General features: G+C 46.1%; 1 protein-coding gene across 5 annotated transcripts in view; it reads left to right on the forward strand.

Moving 5' to 3' along the window:
• The first annotated feature begins 17,160 nt into the window (after nt 1–17,160).
• The window catches only part of LOC116944125 (TOX high mobility group box family member 3-like), a 70,691-nt gene continuing 68,360 nt past the window's right edge, over nt 17,161–19,491 (forward strand). For all 5 annotated transcript variants that reach the window (XM_032957572.2, XM_032957571.2, XM_032957574.2 and 2 more), the window contains exon 1: nt 17,161–18,238. In XM_032957572.2, the coding sequence (XP_032813463.2) occupies nt 18,128–18,238 (111 nt within the window). In that variant the 5' untranslated portion in view covers nt 17,161–18,127. The remainder of the gene's footprint in view (nt 18,239–19,491) is intronic.

The raw sequence follows: 19,491 nt of genomic DNA on the forward strand, positions 1-19,491 counted from the left end.
AACTGAAGCAGATCGCATGACTATACATTTGGAACATCTGGGCATGTTCCAAATATCACACTCCAAAAAGTTAACCACTGCCTTTCACAATATGAACAAAGGTTACGCTCGCAGTTCGGATGGAACTGTGGACAGCAAATATTTGGGATCAGCTGTTGGATCAAAATGAGTAGACCTACTTGCTAAATGTATACATAGAAATTAATTACAACTGATTTGAGGGATTGTAAAACCTACTAGTCTCTTATCACACGTATAAATATATACTGTCAACCAAAATCATATATATCTGATTAATAGACAATTTAGAGGCCAACCTACGAACCAACCAGCTTGATTTATAAAGGTTGTTATACCATTACCCACATACATACTGTCAATCAGATATTGTTTCTTCAAATATGTAGCGCAGCATAACGCGGTGGCTCAGTTTTGGCCAGAGGTCGAACGTCTCGACGGGAAATTGGGGGGTGGGGCAAGGGGCTCTGGGACCTCAACCGCCTCATCCCCTGCAATCCTCCCACCTCCAATCCGCAACCCACAACGTCAGCCGAGGCTTTTGATTGGCTGACACGACCAGTCAGTGCACCAATAGTTACGTCGTCCCACAACAACTCCCAGTTCAGTGGTTCTCACCCCCCTGGGTCTCCTCGGGCTTGCGGCATGGATACCGTGCAGTAGAAATCTCGAATGTGAGCGGAGAATGGCGGCGCCACGTTGCAGTGACAAAACACACGCATACACAACACGAAACAAATGCCTTACTAACACGGGGGTGGTGGGGAGCTGGGAGGGGACAGGGAGGGCCCAGTCGTCTTGATTTGAGGGTCGCCACTACCAAAAAGTTTGCAAACCATTGGAATAGTTCATTGTTAATAGAGTACCAAAATCTCACAGAAACAGTGTAAGGCGCCTTATGATTTTAAATAAAGAGACTCAGAGAACCAGACTGATATCCCCAAAGGTACACTGGTAATTCTTGAATCTCAGAGAGAAATGGTAATAATACCCTTCGGATTCAACCCGTTCATCGTTAATTCCCGAAGCTCACAATACCTGTATGAAGCACATGAGGATTATTGGAGTTCGTCGTTAATGCCAGAGACTCGGAGATAAATACTGGCATGGCCAAGATTCTTAGGGTTCGCTGTTAATGCCTAAGGCTCAGGGAGACATTTTGTAAAGAGAGGCATATTAGGCATAGATAACCAGCTAACCATTATGTAAATACACCAGTACAATGCAGTCAAGGTCAATCTTTTTTCCTGCTTCTGCATTGGCCAATGCGGCTCTTAGCAACTCTCTTTCCCTCTTAGGAAACATACTGCGTGATATATAATCCCCTCTCTCAAATATTTACCAAATGCCTGCCATTATTCTTCGTCAATATAATTTTGTTTTATCGGATCGGCTATTTGAAGGCAAAGGCACACACGTATGCAGTCCGGCATGTTTAATAAGTCGTCGAACAATAATAATAATACAAATATTTCCAACACAACCTGGTTGTCAGGGAAACACCATTCTTTGCAAGTGTAGTAAATAAATGAACTTTGAAGAAGGATCAGTGTTTGAAAATTGTGGAACTGTAATAGTTTCCTGTGTGTTTTTTTATTGTACGCAATTCCACGAAATCTGTGCTGACTCTGCCCTCGTGTTTATTTTGGCAGATGTGGAGAGAGACAATCGGTGCGTAATTGCTCAGTTTTCTCTACGTAAACTTCATTTTGTCCACCGCCATTTCACTGAGAAAAATAAATATAAACGTGCCGTGCTACGGAAAGGGGCACATCCACACGTGTACGACTCCTTGTTGCAGATCCGCCGCTGGATAATGGTCCCCCCCCCCCCCACCACGTAGCGTGCGATTCATGGGGGCTATCTGACCACATTTCACATTGTTGTCGGCGGCGGGGGGGGGGGGTTGGTGAAAGTCGAGGGGGCATAGACGTGCAGCATCATAATAATGGATTATGCTCCATTGCCCCGTGGGCTGCCCTCTTGCACCTGTTCTATGCGTGGCGGTTGCCCATCCGTGCACTATCCAGGCCCCGAACGCTGCTTAGCTTTCGATGTTTAACGGAATGGAGCACATTCCGAAATTACGGGTGATTTGCCCGTCTGGTCGTAACTTTAACACGGGATGAGAATTCAAGTTTAACCTAACCTAATACAGCGGAGCGCTTGCAATTCACAAGCCACCGCGGTGAGTTCATGAACAAGGTGAGGAGCGCGGCATTGATGTAAGTTGCGAGCGCATATGCAGCGCTCTCGTTCTCTTCCGCCGTAGAACACTTCCCAACTGCAGTTTTAAAGTGCTTCACGGCAGCGAGACTTTCAAGTGCACTCTGGCTCAAAATTTTTTAATAATTGCCCCACCAATTATTTCGCGTACCAGAGAAGCCGGCAGGCCTCTTCGCAAACCGTCCGCGGTTGCGGCCAGCACCCCGGTCGAGGTGTTCATGCATAACCAAATCAAAGTGCGTCTCTCTGCGCACAATTGAGGAAGGTGCTGGGGGTGGTTTCTGTGAGGTCGGCAGGGGGACTGGAAGGGCACACTGCAGATGAAGAACGTAATCAAGGTCGTCATAGCGGTTGGAGCTGGTCACAGCAAAGCAACATTATTACGGGAGCACACCACTGCCCGGCAGTGCCGGTGAGTCCGAGCAGCACAAGTAGCTACACACGTTGTAGCTACGGGCCCCGCACTTTCAAGGGGCCCCGCGTTAAATGCTTCCAAAGCTATCAATTCCGGTTCAGTGATTCTGAACTTGCTCTACTACTATAGTACTATACTGCCTTCAACTTTTATGAACGACCGGGTGTTTAAGGTTAGCGATTTGTCGTATTATCTGGCTGTATAGCAAATGAAAAAAAACACAATTACTTTACTTTGCAAGTAAAAAAAAACACTTGTGTTTTAATATTTACGTGTTTTTAATTTTATTTAGGACCCCTTTATAACATCATGCTACAGGCCTCGCACTAGCTTAATCCAGCACTGCTGCCCGGCAATGCATTCATTTTGCTACAACAGGCATCCGGTAATGAAAATATATTTAAGCTGATGTGACATCTCATGGAAAAAATTCACACTTTTGCCATGAGTGTGGTAAACGAGGGAGGGGGGGGGGGGCGCGCAGAGGGTGGTGTTGAGGTTGTCAGAGTTTTGAGATTTCGAGAGTTACTCGGGGAAACGGATCGAAGACGCGGGTGCCATGCGCCCGCACTTTGCACCCGGCCACCGTATAGAGCGCCGGCGAAAGTAAAAGCTGCAAATCGCAAGAAAAAAAATGTGTTCGGTGTTCGAGACGCCGGTCAGGTGGGAGAATCGCACCGTCTGACGTCGCGTCAATCCGCCGCGACAATTAATTGCGCCTTTGGGAAGCACGCGTCCGTGGACATGACCTGGATGGAACGGGAAACGAGTCGGCGGAATTGCGTGGTTTGCCGGGTGCGGAAGGTGGCATGCGCCCGGTTGTAGCCACGGGAAAGTGTGAAGTGGGGGATGGGGGGCACTGAAAAGGAACTGTTACGATTGCAATGCAGCTTTAAAATAGCAATAGCATTCGAGTAAACTATTTATTGCTGGAGAGGATGGAATGCATGACGTGGGGGTGTTGAAACACGATTGCTGAATTGTTCAGTTTCATTGTGTGTTCAGACACTTTGTATATTTTAATCAATTTGAAACTTTAAACGGGGGGGGGGGGGGGGAAACCCCGTCGCAATGAGTTTAAAGAGAGTGAAAATGTAATACGTGTAAATATACAAGACAATCGAAAAATCAAACAAGCTGATGGTAACAGCTGTGCAGCTAACAAAAGTCTGGCTCCAGTCAGTTAAAAAAAATGAGACAACTTAAAAGTAAGCAGATGTTTTGAGGCAAGGATTCCAGATCCAATGAAAAGTGTTGTTAATTTTAATGGACACTTTTTTTTTCTTCCACGAAAGGCACACGATCCTTCAACTTATCCACTGCCCCTTTAGACAGCACGGTGAAACATACTTGCGCCATGAGTTAATGCTGGCGAATGTGGTCACTGACAAACTATTTGCTTGAAGGCTTGCCAGCACAGGGATGATAAAACAAGCCATAGTGCGGTACAGTGCCACGAGGAACATGGTTAGCCTTCTTTTGCGCTTAAAGTGACGAATTTGTTAGTTTTATGAAGCTCTCTGAAGTTGTTGTGAAGTGATTTTTTTTGTAACATTAACATAACGTTTAAATAAGTAGTGGCGTGGATTTTTTTTGTTAAGTAGATGGAGCTAATTAGACTGAAAAGTTAATCCATTACGAGGTGCTCAATGTAACAGCACCAAAGTGTTTATGGATTCTGAATGCTGTACGGCAGCCTGATAAGTCCCATAAGTTTATTTTACAGCCCGCGTAATTGGATTTGGAATAGAAACAGCCAGATGCCGAATTGGTTTATATTACTGCAGAATGTCACTGTCTGTTCCGATAAAGATATGATATATCTTGATGAATTGCGGTACACATTTTTGTTTCTCAAGATAATTTTGCAATCCATCTTGACACCAGCAAGAACAAACATTCGAGCACGCGTGTTTAGTTTTTACTTAAATCGTGTAATGAGAAATTAATGACATGCTCTCATTGCAAAAAAGCAATACATTTGACTCGTAAACACAAAACATGGATTTATATATTCAATGTCATTTTTCCAATACCGTGTTCGCCGAACATCAGTGAAGTTATTGTAGTATATGATTAGTTCAAAGATGTGGACTTAAATATAGCCTGACATTAGGTTGGCGCTACTTTTGTTAAGATCTCATTCCAAACTTTTCAACAACCCCATAAATATCTTTACGTATGCACACATATATTTCATTGCAGTGCACATAAAACCTTAGCGTTTTTACAGACGCACCACACTCAGGAAAATATGCATGAAGGCAAACCACTAAAATGTCCTTCGTAGCATGCGATTCTTCACGTGTTCGTACACCTGTGGAGATATTTCACGACCCAAAACATTGCACCTCCCCGCAGTGCCTGGCGTTTGGTGAAGTATGTTACATTTGTGCATGCAAGAAGGCTGAGCAATAACAGTTCTGCACTGCAGAAAAGGCGGTTGAATTGTTTTAGATCCTCCCACCCCACCACCATCACCACCATCACCACCCTCCCAATTGTACAGCAGCCCCTTTACGCTGTCTTTCTGGTTTCTGTTCGGAGGTAGGAATGCGGTGTTGGCACTTAGGACACAATGCGGTCACAGCTGTAGTCACTGCCCAGCCCCCAAACCAACTCTCTAACGCCACCAACCCCTCCACCCACCCCATTCAATGACATGCTTCAGAAAAATCGAAGGGGGGGGGGGAAAGCCGGGGTTAAGGGTCAGCAACACCTCCAACAATGCCTTTTCTTTCCCTAAATGGTGAAAATGGAGCCATTGCTGCAGTCTGTACCTTGCATATCCTTTGTGGCGTGTGCTCGTAATTAGGATCAGCCCACGAAAGCAAACGTTTCGTTGGATTTATAACAAAATGCGATGTACATTGGAAACCCGCAGCTTTGTTTTAACTATGTAAGAGTTTATGCAAACACACACACATTTTGAATAATCGTAGAATGCAACATGCTACATATCCTTCACGTCATCATCAATTATCACCACAATCAACATCTAGTATCAAATGGCTATTTTTAACAAACGATGCGTGGTCACACGCAATGTATTGTTTCAGGCACAAGAGCAGACCGATGCCACTCTCTCATCAACTCTTCCAGTTCATTGGTGATGAATAGAATTGCCTTGCTTTGCATAGTGTGCACTTTATTACAAAAGCGGCTCTGCGAATGCTCAATATGGAGGTAGCAGCTGGGAGATGGCCCGGCCCAGTGAGGTGCCAAAGAGAAGCGATAATCTGCTACGTGACCACTCCACATGTGGTCACGTAGAGGATAACAGCTCCCACTGGCAGCCCCGAGTGACTGAGACTCAAGACCAAATGACCGTGCTCACTTGGAATTATTTTCCACGAATTACACGCATAATGCTGCAAAGAGCAGTTATAATAACAATGCCCTTGCCCGGAGAATCGTCTCAGCTTTGTCTGGCTGAATTAGAATAGCGATTAATACAATGTTACGTTCTCATCCGCCGTTCTGTTTCATTAAGATAAAAATGCCTTACTTTACGTATTGTGCAACTTTTTTTTTTAAGAAAGGGGCATCTCTAAGCACTTAATAATGGAGACAAGAGCTGTGAGACACCTCTGCCAAGTTAAGTACAGACAGAGGTGATGCTCTGTTCTGTAAGGTTACAAGGGGGCACCTGGGGGTGGGGGTGGGCCACAGCAGTTGAATGATGTTGGTGAGGCCACGAGCATGATCCATGCCATGCCTGTGGGCCAACGCAGCCAAACATCATTACATCGATGCAGAACATTTTCAACAGACACAGCTTAGAGCAGAGTTATGCATGCAGTTTGTCCTATTTATAAATAGCGACTGTGATAACAGACAGTTGTAACCTGGAGGCTTCATCATTAGCGGTGGAGTTTACATTTGGCAAATGAAATAATTAGATGTTATTATTTTACGACGAAACATTTTCTCTGATCCACAATGTAGGGTGATGGGAGGTGGGGGGGGGTACGTGGGGGTTGGCAGTGCGATTGGACCAAATGACCTTTGCGTTGTGTAGTGCTGGTTACAAAGCTAATTGCCACTTTGGTTTCCTTAATTGAATGTTTTGCAACAAAAATAACAAGTACACCCACCCAGTGGTGTTTGCTTTTAGGCCATTCTCTGAGACCAGATCGCAGGGTGTAGAACAGGCAGCCAACCCCCTTAGAACCCAATACTCTTTAATCCCACACTGCTATGGAAACGGTAAACAAGCAATGGCCCTGTTCGCCACCCACCCATCCACCCATCCCCCCCGCCACCCAATCCAGACGGCCTCACTCCGTCCTTGCTCCTATTAAAATTGCTGGAGTATACCCATTCCTATAATTCAATATTTCAGGTAGTTGGTGAGGCAACTGACAAGGAGGCTGGGTGGATGACAGCAGTGGGGAATGGAGAGGGGTTTTTTTGATGGTTTGTTTGCTTTGCTCGCAATTCGGGCAGGTGCTCTTCCTACGCTGATATTTGTTTAGAGATGGAAGGAGAGAAATGGGTTACACAGCTTGCATTAATCAAACAAGGGATTTCTCTAGGCAAAATGTGTATCTCCCGAAGACTCTGTTAACACCGAGCCGGCTGTAAAAACCACAGTGTGCTCCATCACGGTTGTTAAAGAGTAATGCACCTCAAATTAATTCAAAATCCTTCGTCCATGAATAATAATGTCATTATTTTCTATTAATTTGGAATAACAAAAAGGAGGAGGAAAAAAAAACATGTCAGCATTGCAGTTGCACGGACAAATGCTGCTTTCTGGATGTAATTTCCCCTTCATCCCAGCCCTATTATTTTCAGCGCACTCCCTTTGTCAGGTATAATGAATGGGAGGCATTTGGCATTTTTCATGGTGGCAATTGCTGCCATGTCTAGAATATTAAACACGCTCGCAGGTGCTGTGAAAGGCAGTGTCCTACCAAGCGCATTCGCTAAATATTCCCCTAAACTTATCTCCGAGATGCATTGCGCACTTTTGAAGAATAACTGAGCACCATTTAACTTTCCTCCGGAAATACGGCACGAATGACGGCCATATGTTTGCGTTGGAAAAAAAAAAGGTATATTTTAACGGATGACAAATTTGACAAAAATAACCGTTTTAAGTCTTTTTTTTCCACTCACCACGTTATTTCACAAATTCAATACCTATTTTGTAGAACGTTTATCGTTAAGACAAAATGTGTGTGTTTTTTTAGAAGCGTGGAAACGTTTGCACGCCAGCCATCGTTCCTCTCCACTCCACTCTAATCTCATTGTTCGCCGCTCTGGAGTACAACAACATTATTGTACTTAACGTGAATATAGAGTCAAGCCACTGACATCCATTAGCTGTATGTGTGTGTGTGCACGTCTGTCTTGTTTGTGGCAATTGGTGCCTCAATCTGTCTTGAGCCTCCCCCCTATGTCGACTCAGCCTGAAGTGAGTACCTGATGGGCTCACACTGATGGCATCACCTTCCTCTATTTCGGACTGGAAACAGGGAGACTCCTTCACAATTCTGACTATCGCCTGATGAAGCTGGTTGTTGTCGCCACCAGCGAAACGTCGTACTCAAATTATAAATAGTGTGGGTTTGTTCTCCAACACACCCGTGTGCTGAAGTTAGTAACTCATCGGCACGTTGTTGTTTACATGACAAACCTTGCCAATTTGGCTGTGTTGGGTGACGGTGGGTTAACGACACCCTTTTATATTCACACGATGTAACCCAACAAAAACCTTTATTATGAGTAAGTACCCGTTGCTGCGTGTGGACAAGGAGGCCGGAAGTGGTGCTGGCGACACCACCCTGCAATGTGCCAAGCTGTTCTCAATTTAATATCAATAAATTACGGCCCTTTATATTACTGGCACTTTCGGTAAAGTCACGTAAATAGAAAACAACAACAAAAATGAAGACCGCTTGTCGTGGGTTTTTTTTTGCTTTTATTATTTTCAAATTATTATTTTTATTTCATCATTTTTATTTTTTCTTTGTTTTCTATTTACGTGACTTTACCGAAAGTGCCAGGAATATGAATTCCTGCAGTCACGAAAGTTTTAAGTCAAAATTTACGGCCCCTTGACAATCCACCGCTGGTTGAAGGTCTCCCCACAGCATGTCGACAGTGAGCGATGTTTGACCATACTGGTCGGTGCGGCTTGGTGAAAAGGGGACGCCCAAGAATGGTTCAGATATCGCTCACCGCTGATGTTAGCCACGAGTCAGGAATCAAACTCAGGTCGAGGGGTTCATGGCGATGGCGTGTGAACCGTTCCAACAACCACCGCAAGAACCTCGCTGGCATTAATAGGTGCTCATAAAATATATATATCACTTTGCACCAGCTGTCCATAAAGCTGAATGTACCATTTTCTCTCTTCATGCGTTATGCGGCACAGTTTGTATACAGTATGAGAAATGAAGATCAAACACTTTTAGAATCAGACGAAAAAAGTCGCACAAAGCCATTGTTCGCCCTCATATTGAAAGCCTGCGCTTCATGCATGCAGCACATAATAGACTATGTTAATTCGCACTGGGGCAGAATCAATTACGTTTATAAATGACGCGAAAAGTGTTGTATGTCATTGTCATAACTTTTTAGACTTCCCCTATACGTGCACACATGCACTGTTACAAAATATAAATCAAATACAGTGAGCATATTCAGTGACAGTTTAACGTTGCTGTATACACAGCTGTACAAATAACATGCTCTCTTCTCTATTGCTCTGCAAGCGCCTAATTATTAAAAAAACTGTTTGTCCTCTACTTATCGTCTGTCCTAAACAGCGTTGACACAAAAGGGATGAATTCCGCACTGAATAGTTTTTTGTTTGTTGATGCAACGTTTGATGGATGTACATGTATTCCATTTTGCGTTGAGTTTGTTCATCAATAAAGCGCTCTTTCAATTCGTGTCTTTACAAAGTTGGTTGTTTGGATCTTATTTACGTCGGCGTGTATTCCACATTCAGTGTTTGGGAGCAGAGAAGGGACGTGCTTCATGGGGATGTTGGCCCAACATCACGACAATATAACCACATGACTTCACTTCAGAAAAATGGAAGAACAATGTGCCCATAAATATAAAGAAATACTTAGTCAATGGGCCCACTTTGTTTCACATTTTATGTCTTTATGACCGCTATAAAGTAGCAGGCAGGTGGTGGTGATTTTCTGTGCTGTGGCTTTTGTGTAAAAACAAAGAAAAAACAAAGAATGAAACATTTTATTAGTGGCATTTATAGTTTTTTTTACTTTGGCCACATTAACAACTTGCCTGAACACATGTAAATATTTGAATATGGCATGACATGAAAGAAAGGTAATGTTTCGTGAATATATACAGTGTGTGCGTATTTATAGCGTGTGCTAAATAATTGCTACAAGGCAATTAGAGCATTGAGAGTGCCATGTGGATACAGTGAGGGAAAAAAGTATTTGATCCCTTGCTGATTTTGTACGTTTGCCCACTGACAAAGAAATGATCAGTCTATAATTTTAATGGTAGGTTTATTTGAACAGTGAGAGACAGAATAACAACAACAAAATCCAGAAAAAAGCATTTAAAAAATGTTATAAATTGATTTGCATTTTAATGAGGGAAATAAGTGTTTGACCCCTCTGCAAAACATGACTTAGTACTTGGTGGCAAAACCCTTGTTGGCAATCACAGAGGTCAGACGTTTCTTGTAGTTGACCACCAGGTTTTCACACATCTCAGGAGGGATTTTGTCCCACTCCTCTTTGCAGATCTTCTCCAAGTCTTTAAGGTTTCGAGGCTGACGTTTGGCAACTCGAACCTTCGGCTCCCTCCACAGATTTTCTATGGGATTAAGGTCTGGAGACTGGCTAGGCCACTCCAGGACCTTAATGTGCTTCTTCTTGAGCCATTCCTTTGTTGCCTTGGCCGTGTGTTTTTGGTCATTGTCATGCTGGAATACCCATCCACGACCCATTTTCAATGCCCTGGCTGAGGGAAGGAGGTTTTCACCCAACATTTGACGGTACATGGCCCCGTCCATCGTCCCTTTGACGCGGTGAAGTTGTCCTGTCCCCTTAGCAAAAAACACCCCCAAAGCATAACGTTTCCACCTCCATGCTTGACGGTGGGGATGATGTTCTTGGGGTCATAGGCAGCATTCCTCTTCCTCCAAACAAAGCGAGTTGAGTTGATAACAAAGAGCTCCATTTTGGTCGCATCTGACCACAACACTTTCACCCAGTTGTCCTCTGAATCATTCAGATGTTCATTGGCAAACTTCAGACGGGCATGTATATGTCTTCTTGAGCAGGGGGACCTTGCGGGCGCTGCAGGATTTCAGTACTTCACGGCGTAGTGTGTTACCAATTGTTTTCTTGGTGACTCTGGTCCCAGCTGTCTTGAGATCATTGACAAGATCCTCCCGTGTAGTTCTGGGCTGATTCCTCACCGTTCTCATGATCATTGCAACTCCACGAGGTGAGATCTTGCATGGAGCCCCAGACCGAGGGAGATTGACAGTTCTTTTGTGTTTCTTCCATTTGCGAATAATCGCACCAACTGTTGTCACCTTCTCACCAAGCTGCTTGGCAATGGTCTTGTAGCCCATTCCAGCCTTGTGTAGGTCTACAATCTTGTCCCTGACATCCTTGGAGAGCTCTTTGGTCTTGGCCATGGTGGAGAGTTTGGAATCTGATTGATTGCTTCTGTGGACAGGTGTCTTTTTTACAGGTAACAAGCTGAGATTAGGAGCACTTCCCTTAAGAGTGTGCTCTTAATCTCAGCTCGTTATCTGTATAAAAGACACCTGGGAGCCAGAAATCTTTCTGATTGAGAGGGGGTCAAATACTTATTTCCCTCATTAAAATGCAAATCAATTTATAACATTTTTGACATGCGTTGTTCTGGATTTTCTTGTTGTTATTCTGTCTCTCACTGTTCAAATAAACCTACTATTAAAATTATAGACTGATTATTTCTTTGTCAGTGGGCAAACGTACAAAATCAGCAAGGGATCAAATACTTTTTTCCCTCACTGTACAAAGATGGCACACACGTGTGTTTATAACAAAATGGTTGAAAACGTCTTTGTCAAATAGGGAACATGGGGAAAAAAACAATTGTTTTGGAAATGTTCTTCACCCCCCCCCCCCCCCATCTATTCTATTCAGTAAAAAGCGTGCGCTTTAAAAACATATTTTGAACCAGATACACTGTATTAATTGCAATAATTACGCATAACCAAGGCATGTTCTCAAGAGTGCCCTTGTCTCTGTATTACTACTGCCTGTATGTATCCCAGATGGTGCTGTCTCAGGCACAGTAGCCCTTCCATTGCTTTGCTTGCTCTGCAGCTGGGTGCGCCCCATGCTTGGTATACAAGAGGTCGTGGGTTCGATGCCTGTAAGTTTCGGAGTTTGCATGTTCTCTCCGTGATCGCGTGGGGTTTTCTTCGGGCTCCTCTGCTTTTCCCCTCCACGTTTAGAATCAACGTGCGTTTAGAGCATCGTGGCTGCTATTGAACGTGATAAGCCACTTCATTGAGCTATTAATTGTGATAGCCAGGTCGCTTCTGAAAAAGAGCTATATAGCTCAGTGGGCCTGACCTGCGAAAATATAAAACAGTATAGAAGTGCCTCCACTAGAGGGAGCTCTGATGAGCCCTTGTCATGGAGGGTTTTGTGCTGGCTAAACATTTTGGAGGATAAATCTTGACTTAAAACTTTCGTGACTGCAGGAATTCATATTCTTTGGGTCTTTCGGTAAAGGCACGTACGTACGTGACTTTACCGAAAGACCCAACGAACATCTTGGAGGAGGTTGGAGTATCCCCCACTTGATTCCGCCACATGTGACCTGCCGATGGACGAACTGTTATGTATATTCTTTGGGTCTTTCGGTAAAGCCACGTGACTTTAGTCAAGATTTAACTGTTATGTATCCAGAGGTGGGATGGGGGGGATTTAAGAAACTTGATGGTTTGAATAAAGGAGTTAATGAGTAAGCCAAATACCTAAAATATACAGATATGCATTTAACATTTGTATACTGCACTGCACGAGGTGACCTTTTAATCGTGTGGTTTTAAAATATAAGTGTCTCTGTTTTGTGTACATAATCGGTGCACAGTATATATTATATTGAATACAAATGCTGTGTTGTGGCTACCTATTTTAGCTCCCTCACCTTTACTGCTCCTATTGTCTAAAAATAACTATTTAATGCCATTTACTTAGAATATTAACATTGTAAATGTCAAAATAATGTCAAACTGTGTACATTTATATGTTTTGAGGGTGGAGTGGTGGCACAGTGGTTAGAGCATTGTGGTCTGAACCCGGCAATGTCGGTTTTATTCTTAGCCATGGGTAACATCTGTGGCAAGTGAATCTGAATTTGTCCTGGATTCCACCTCTTCATCAACCTGCCCGACCAGCCTGGTGAAGTACGATGAAACGACCCTTACGATCGACACGATGAAATGAGGTTCTTCATCCAACCGTGAATTGACAAAATAGCCTAAAAGATATTGTACACGATTATTATACTCTGTATAAAGTGGTATACTACCAAGCGTTATAGCCCTGTGTGTACAATAGTAAACGTGACATGATATTCCTGGGACACGTCCTGCACAAAACCGGCTTCTGCTTGGAGGAGATGTTAACTCAAGGCTCAGTCCCACGGAAGGACGAGGCCTAACAAGAAGGGTTTGGATTGATGACACTGTCGTTGCTGCTTGGACAGGGCTCAGTATGGGACAACCCGTAAGAAAAGCCAAAGACAGAGCCCCGTGGGTTTTGGAGAATCCATCTCGCCACCAGCCCTCAGATCGAGGAAGGTTCAAAAGGAACGATACTTTAGAAGTCAGCGGTGGCCAACCGGCGTCTCCCGAGCCACATGCGGCTCTATAATCCACCACATGCGGGTCTATCGAAGGGGCATAACGTAGAACACACTATCACAGCGGCAAAGAATAATGAATGTCTCCCGTGCTGTGCCGAAAACTGCAAATATATACACTCTTTAACATGTAGGCTTTCGCAAGCAATATCATTCATAAGAGAGGTGTTTTGGGTTAGATCGTGTAAATGTGTCGTTAAAACCCGCCACCACCCGACACAGCCAACTAGTAAGGGTTGTCACGTAAACAGAACGTGGCCAATTCGTCACTAGTACAGCACACCGGTGTGTTGGAGAGCCAAGCCACAACATTTACAATCCGAGTACGACGTTTCGCCAGTAATTACAACTAGCTTCATCAGGCGACAGCCAGATTTGTGGAGAAGTCCACCTGTTTCGTTCCTTATATAGAGGCGTAGATGTGTTGACCACCCTTCTGTTCTCTTACACAATGTGGGGGGGGGGGGGAGATTACTGAGGCAACGTACATTATGCACGTGCATTTTGCGAGCCTTTTGACTTGTCCTTCCTGTCTGTTGTGTGTATTAAAATAGCCGTGCCAACGGTAATTCCTATTGAAGTATGCTCCCCTTTATAGGCATGCATTTAAATAATGTATAATTTGATGATTCGCTTCCAAGCAGCACTATGCCTGTAGCTATCTGAACGGTTAAAGTTATTTTTATTTCTTTCAATTTCGATAGATTCTCTAATTAGTTTTGGCCAGTAGTAGCTAGTTTGGCACAGCACTTCAACATTATCAAAATCAATTGAGTGTCCTTGTTGGCACGCGTATTTTGCTACTGCTGACAGTTGTATTTGGGATAATGTAATATTTCTTTCATGTTCTTTTATTCTCGTGCTGATCATTCGTCCTGTTTGCCCAACATAACATTTACCACACGTGCAGTTAATCCTGTACACACCTTCCGTGTGCTGTGCTAGTGACGAATTGGCATGTTCTGTTTACGTGACAACCCTTACGAGTTGGCTGTGTCGGGTGGTGGCGGGTTTTAACAACACTTTTATACATTTACGCGATCCAACCACAAAAAAACTCTATTATGGATATACCCTCTTATATACATACACTTGGCTCTTTGCAAAACTCATGGGTACTTTTGGCTCTAGGTCTTAGACAGGTTTGGCACCCCATGTTTTAGGTGGTGTGAGAAGCTGTCGTGGTTGAATGGTGAGCACACTGGAACTTGCAATTCAGAGGTCGCCGGTTCAATGCGATCTCCTTGTGCAGCACGTGAAGCAATGTGCGAGTTTATTATATCCAACCGCCTGTCTACTCAGTGGCATAATGGGCAAACCACAGGCCATCACCAGGTTGGGTGCGGCGGGGTAAAATGTGGGTAATCCCACATCTTCCGAGATAGCTGGCCAACGTGGAAGAGTAGCCAAAAGTACCCTTCAGAGGGGCTCTGAAATGCTCGCTCAAATAGAAGAAATTACTTGGTGATACTGCATTTGCACGAATAGCAAAATAACCTCAGCACATTCCTCCATAGCATTGCATTTTAAAAAGAAAGAAATAAAACTATAATCGGTGGCGTTTTTGGCAATTGCCCTTCACAGCAGGCACCAGAGTCAATAGAGACCTTGTCTCTAGTGAAGGCCCTTCTGCCAGCAGTGGTATGAGCAAGTTATTGCAGGGTTGCACCGTTACATTTTTTTTTTACTTTTGGTGATGACACTATGGATAGACGAGTCCCGTCATATGAATGTGGATTTTTTTGTTCGTTTTACCACTGGCAAGGACGACACTTTGACTTGACTTTTAAATTTACCGTGGCGTGGGAATGTTTTTTTAAATCATCTGTTATGAGCACATTGCATATATATGTATCCACACGTTGTATATAAACACGTACACATCTCAGAAGAATGAATTACACAGCCCTGAAAACTAAAGCACTGGCCACTGCATAACCGCACGCTTATGTTAATGTATGTTATTGTATGTTAATGTATATGCCAAAGCAAAGCGTGAAAAGGCATGCAATTAAAACATTCAGTGGTTATTTCTCTGTTTGCTACGTGTCGGTAATTTGCATTATTGATATGCATGGTTACAGATAACACTGATTAAGAGATGTGATCACGCGACCGTGCGGCTTAATTATACTCTGCGTGTAGTACTCCAGTTGGACACCTATGGCACTCTTTCACCGACACAATTGCTAGAGCTGGCTGCATGCCTCCCTCCCTCCATCTCTCCATCTCACTCTCTTCTTACCCCGTTGCGAGCAAAGAAAATCAAATACGTAAATAATGAATGAATGCCGCCTCCCTCCTCCACTGCCCACGCAAGTCGCGCAGCGCGCCGTCGGATTGGATACACAATTACATTACATCATACCCATAGATGGAGCAGTGGGCCTGGTCTCAGCTCATCTCTCGTGCTCACGACTGGAAGAGAGAGAGAGAAGGGGGGGGGTGCTGGGTGGGTGGGGAGGGAACGAGCAGGAAGAGAGAGGAGTGGGGTGGGTTGGTGGATGGGTGAGGCACACCAAAGAGGGGGGGGGGGGAGGAGGTGGCTACGCGCTCCCGTATAACAAGTGGGCAGGGCAGCTTATGTGTGTTCGCGCTGCACACACCCAGCGCAACCCCCATCCACCCCACCCATCCCAACCCAACCCACTACACCATCATACCCCCCCCCCGCCCACCACGAACCCTCCCCTCCCATTGCATTACTCACAGACCCAACCCCACCCCATCCCATCATAGCCCAGCCATCCCTCCCCCTGGGGGGTGGGGGGGGGGTAAGATCTGGGGCTGCGCAGGCGACCACGGGGCTTCCAACACCTAAGCAGTGGGGCGCTTGACCGTACCGAGCATTAGCGCTCACTTTGCCGTGACCAACGTCCGCATGTTACTCCCCCGGCGAGATTGATAGTGGCTTTGACGGGCAGCTGTGATTGCTGTAAGCAGTTTGTTTAAATAATAAATAAAATAAATATAATATAAAGGTGGCTGGTGGTGGGGAGGGGGCACCAGCAAAATTGACGTTCTAATATTACAGTTCGTGTTTAAAAGGCAGTTAACTCTATCGCGTAAATAAATATATATTTTTTTTGCGTGGGTGGTGGGGGGAGAGGCAAGAGGGTTTTGGGCCTCTTTAGCGAGCATCTAGAACAATTATTTACTCAATTTCTTATTTTTTTTTTGGTGGTGGCGGTGGTGGTGGGAACCTGTGACTATTGAGGAGTCCCCACGCAGCAGGAGCAGCACGAGTAGCGAGGCAGCGGTGTGCCGCTCCAAAAAGCGACTGTGGTTATTATTATTGTTGCTGCTGCTGCTGCTCATCCACGGGGCAAGCAAGCGCGGCGTCGTCGGTGCCGCAGGAGTCGCTTGGCCCCTGGGCCGTTCTCTCTTTGTTGTGTCACCTCGTGCGGCGCGTCCCGTGCCGGGATACATCATCATCACTAGAAAAGGGGGCAGTCCACGCGCTAAATATTCTCGCTGTGCGCCATTGGATTCGGAAGACAATCAGAGGGGGGGGGGGGGTGGTGGGGGGCGTCTTGTCGCGTGAGTGAGACAGGCGGGGGTGGTGGTAGGTTGGTGTGTTGGGGGGGTAGTAGGTTGGTGTGTTGGGGGGGGGTGGTGGTGGTGGTGCGAGACGTGGCTCGGGGGGGGGTGGAGAGACACTCGCAACACGGAGACGAAGAGAGTAGCAGCCAGCGGCGGCGGCGGCAGCGAGAGGCGAACAGATTAAGAATGCTGTAATAATCGCAACTTGGGTCGAATCATTTTTTTTGCTTTGCTGCTTGAAGCTACCGCTGCTGCTGCTGCTGTCGCAACAGCGACGGTGAACTGGGAATTGACGTCCCGCGAGAAGTTAACGGGGGGCTCGCGGAGTGGAGGAAACAATCAAACTCGCCCTCGGTCGGACTTTTTAACGCAATTAACTTTTGCGCGTGTCAGTCGAGTGGTGGTGGTGTTTTTTTTAAACCACGCGAATCGCGGAGCTTGTAAACAACTTGGCAAAGTTGGTTCACGAAAGACTCGCAATCCCCGTCGCCTGCCTCCTCCGAGTCATCATCATCATCAGCATCATCATCATCCGCTGCTGATGATGATGCGGCTGCCACCGCCGGTTTCCGCTGTCTACTTTGTAAATCGCTAAAAGTGAAAAGGAGGAGGAAGAACAAGCGACCCGGACTAATGTCGCAGGAGGCTTCTTGGACAGCCGCCGTTTCGCTGGTTTGCGCGTTCAGTTGAACCGCTGTGAAAGCGGCGTTTGTCGGCAGTCTCAGACGGGGTCTTTTGGGGGGGGGAAGGGAGGGAAAGAGTAAAACCAGGAGATAAACCCAGGAGATAAACCCAGGAGCAGCCACCGGATCATTAACTCATAGCATTTAGTAATTAGCTGTAATAGTAAACCGCGCACGCGTAGTTACCGTAGTTATTATTGTGTCGGTACAGCGCACGCGTTCGTAAAACGAACAACTCATTATTAGCAACGGGAACAAACCAACCAACAACAACAACAGCAGCAGCAGCCAACAGAGACAACGACCATCATCGCAATCACCGGGGGACACACGAGCCGAGAGACAACCCCACAAGACCGTGGCCACGATGGACCTGAGATTCTATTCCCCGGCGGCCGGGAAATGCTTTCCCGCAGAGCCCAACTCGAGCCTCGACCCGTCTCGCTGCGCCTCCTTCCCCTACTACACCAGCGGCAAGGTGATGATGCTGATGGTTCGTGATGATGATGATGGTTCGTGATGATGTTGGTTGACGATCGAGCGCTTGCTGTGTCCCGTGCTTGTATGTTAAAGCGTGCGCGTCGAGTTCGACTCCCCTAGCCAGTGGCGATTGTACGAAACCGGTTCTGAGGTCCCGCGCCTCCACGCCTAGGTCGACTCGGCCTCGAATGAGTACGGTGCGTAAACGTGTAAATAGTAATAGAAACAAATGCATCTCCACTTGGGAGACAAAGGCGGCCGGGCGCGGTGTTGCCCACTTCCCACCCGCTCGTGTGCCGTGCCGGCCTTCATAGGTGCTCGCTAACAGCACTTGTCCCTACAGTCTGTCACAGGCTACACGTGGGGGGGTGTCGTTGTCGTGTCTGTGGCTGCGCACGCAAAACTCCTTCGGCATCCTTGGCTCATCCCTCGGTTGACAATCTCGCAGCGCTCACACCACACACCACCACACACGTGTACGAACGTGTGTGTGTGTGTTGTGTGTGTATGTTGTGTGTGTGTTGTGTGTACGTGCAGGCAGTGATTGTTGCTTTGTGCTTCGCCTGCCCGTTAACGTGCGCGGTTGTTTGACGGAGAAGTAAGAATGAGGCGGCTTGCGAGTAAACTAAAGCACCGCGACATCGTCAGCTGAGCGCTCGCTCGCTCGCTCGCGGTGTTACCGGGTCCCGGCAGCACGCTGTTTCACCTGCAGTAACGTAGGATGCACACGCACGTGTGTGTCTGTGTGTGTGTCTGTGTGTCTGTCTGTCTGTGTGTCTGTCTGTCTGTGTGTGTCTGTCTGTCTGTGTGTGTCTGTCTGTGTGTGTGTGTGTCTGTCTGTGTCTGTCTGTGTGTGTCTGTTGTGGGGAGCGATAGTGTAGCGGTTAGCGCACTGCGCTATGAACCTGGCGACCTGGGTTCGATTCCCGCTCACGGCCAACACCAGTGACGATTATCTGAACCGGTCCCGGGCCTCCCCTAGGTCGACTCAGCCTCAATTGAGTACCTGGTGCGGTGTGTAAACATCGCCACTAGGGAGACAAAGGCGGTCGGGCGTGGTGCTGGCCACCCACCCCCTCGTGTACCGTTCCGGCCTTCATAGGTGCTCGCTAACAGCACTTGCCCCTACAGTCTGTTAAGGCTACACGGGGGATCTTTATCTTTGTGTGTCTGCCTGTGTGTGTCTGTCTGTGCGCTTTGTCCGCCACAAACTATATCGATGTGCCCCCCCCCCCCAATGCGACATCATCT

Source organism: Petromyzon marinus, chromosome 20 (assembly GCF_048934315.1).
Source record: "Petromyzon marinus isolate PM22_M1 ecotype Great Lakes invasive population chromosome 20, UKy_Petmar_22M1.pri1.0, whole genome shotgun sequence".
NCBI classification, from domain to species: Eukaryota; Metazoa; Chordata; class Hyperoartia; order Petromyzontiformes; family Petromyzontidae; genus Petromyzon; species Petromyzon marinus.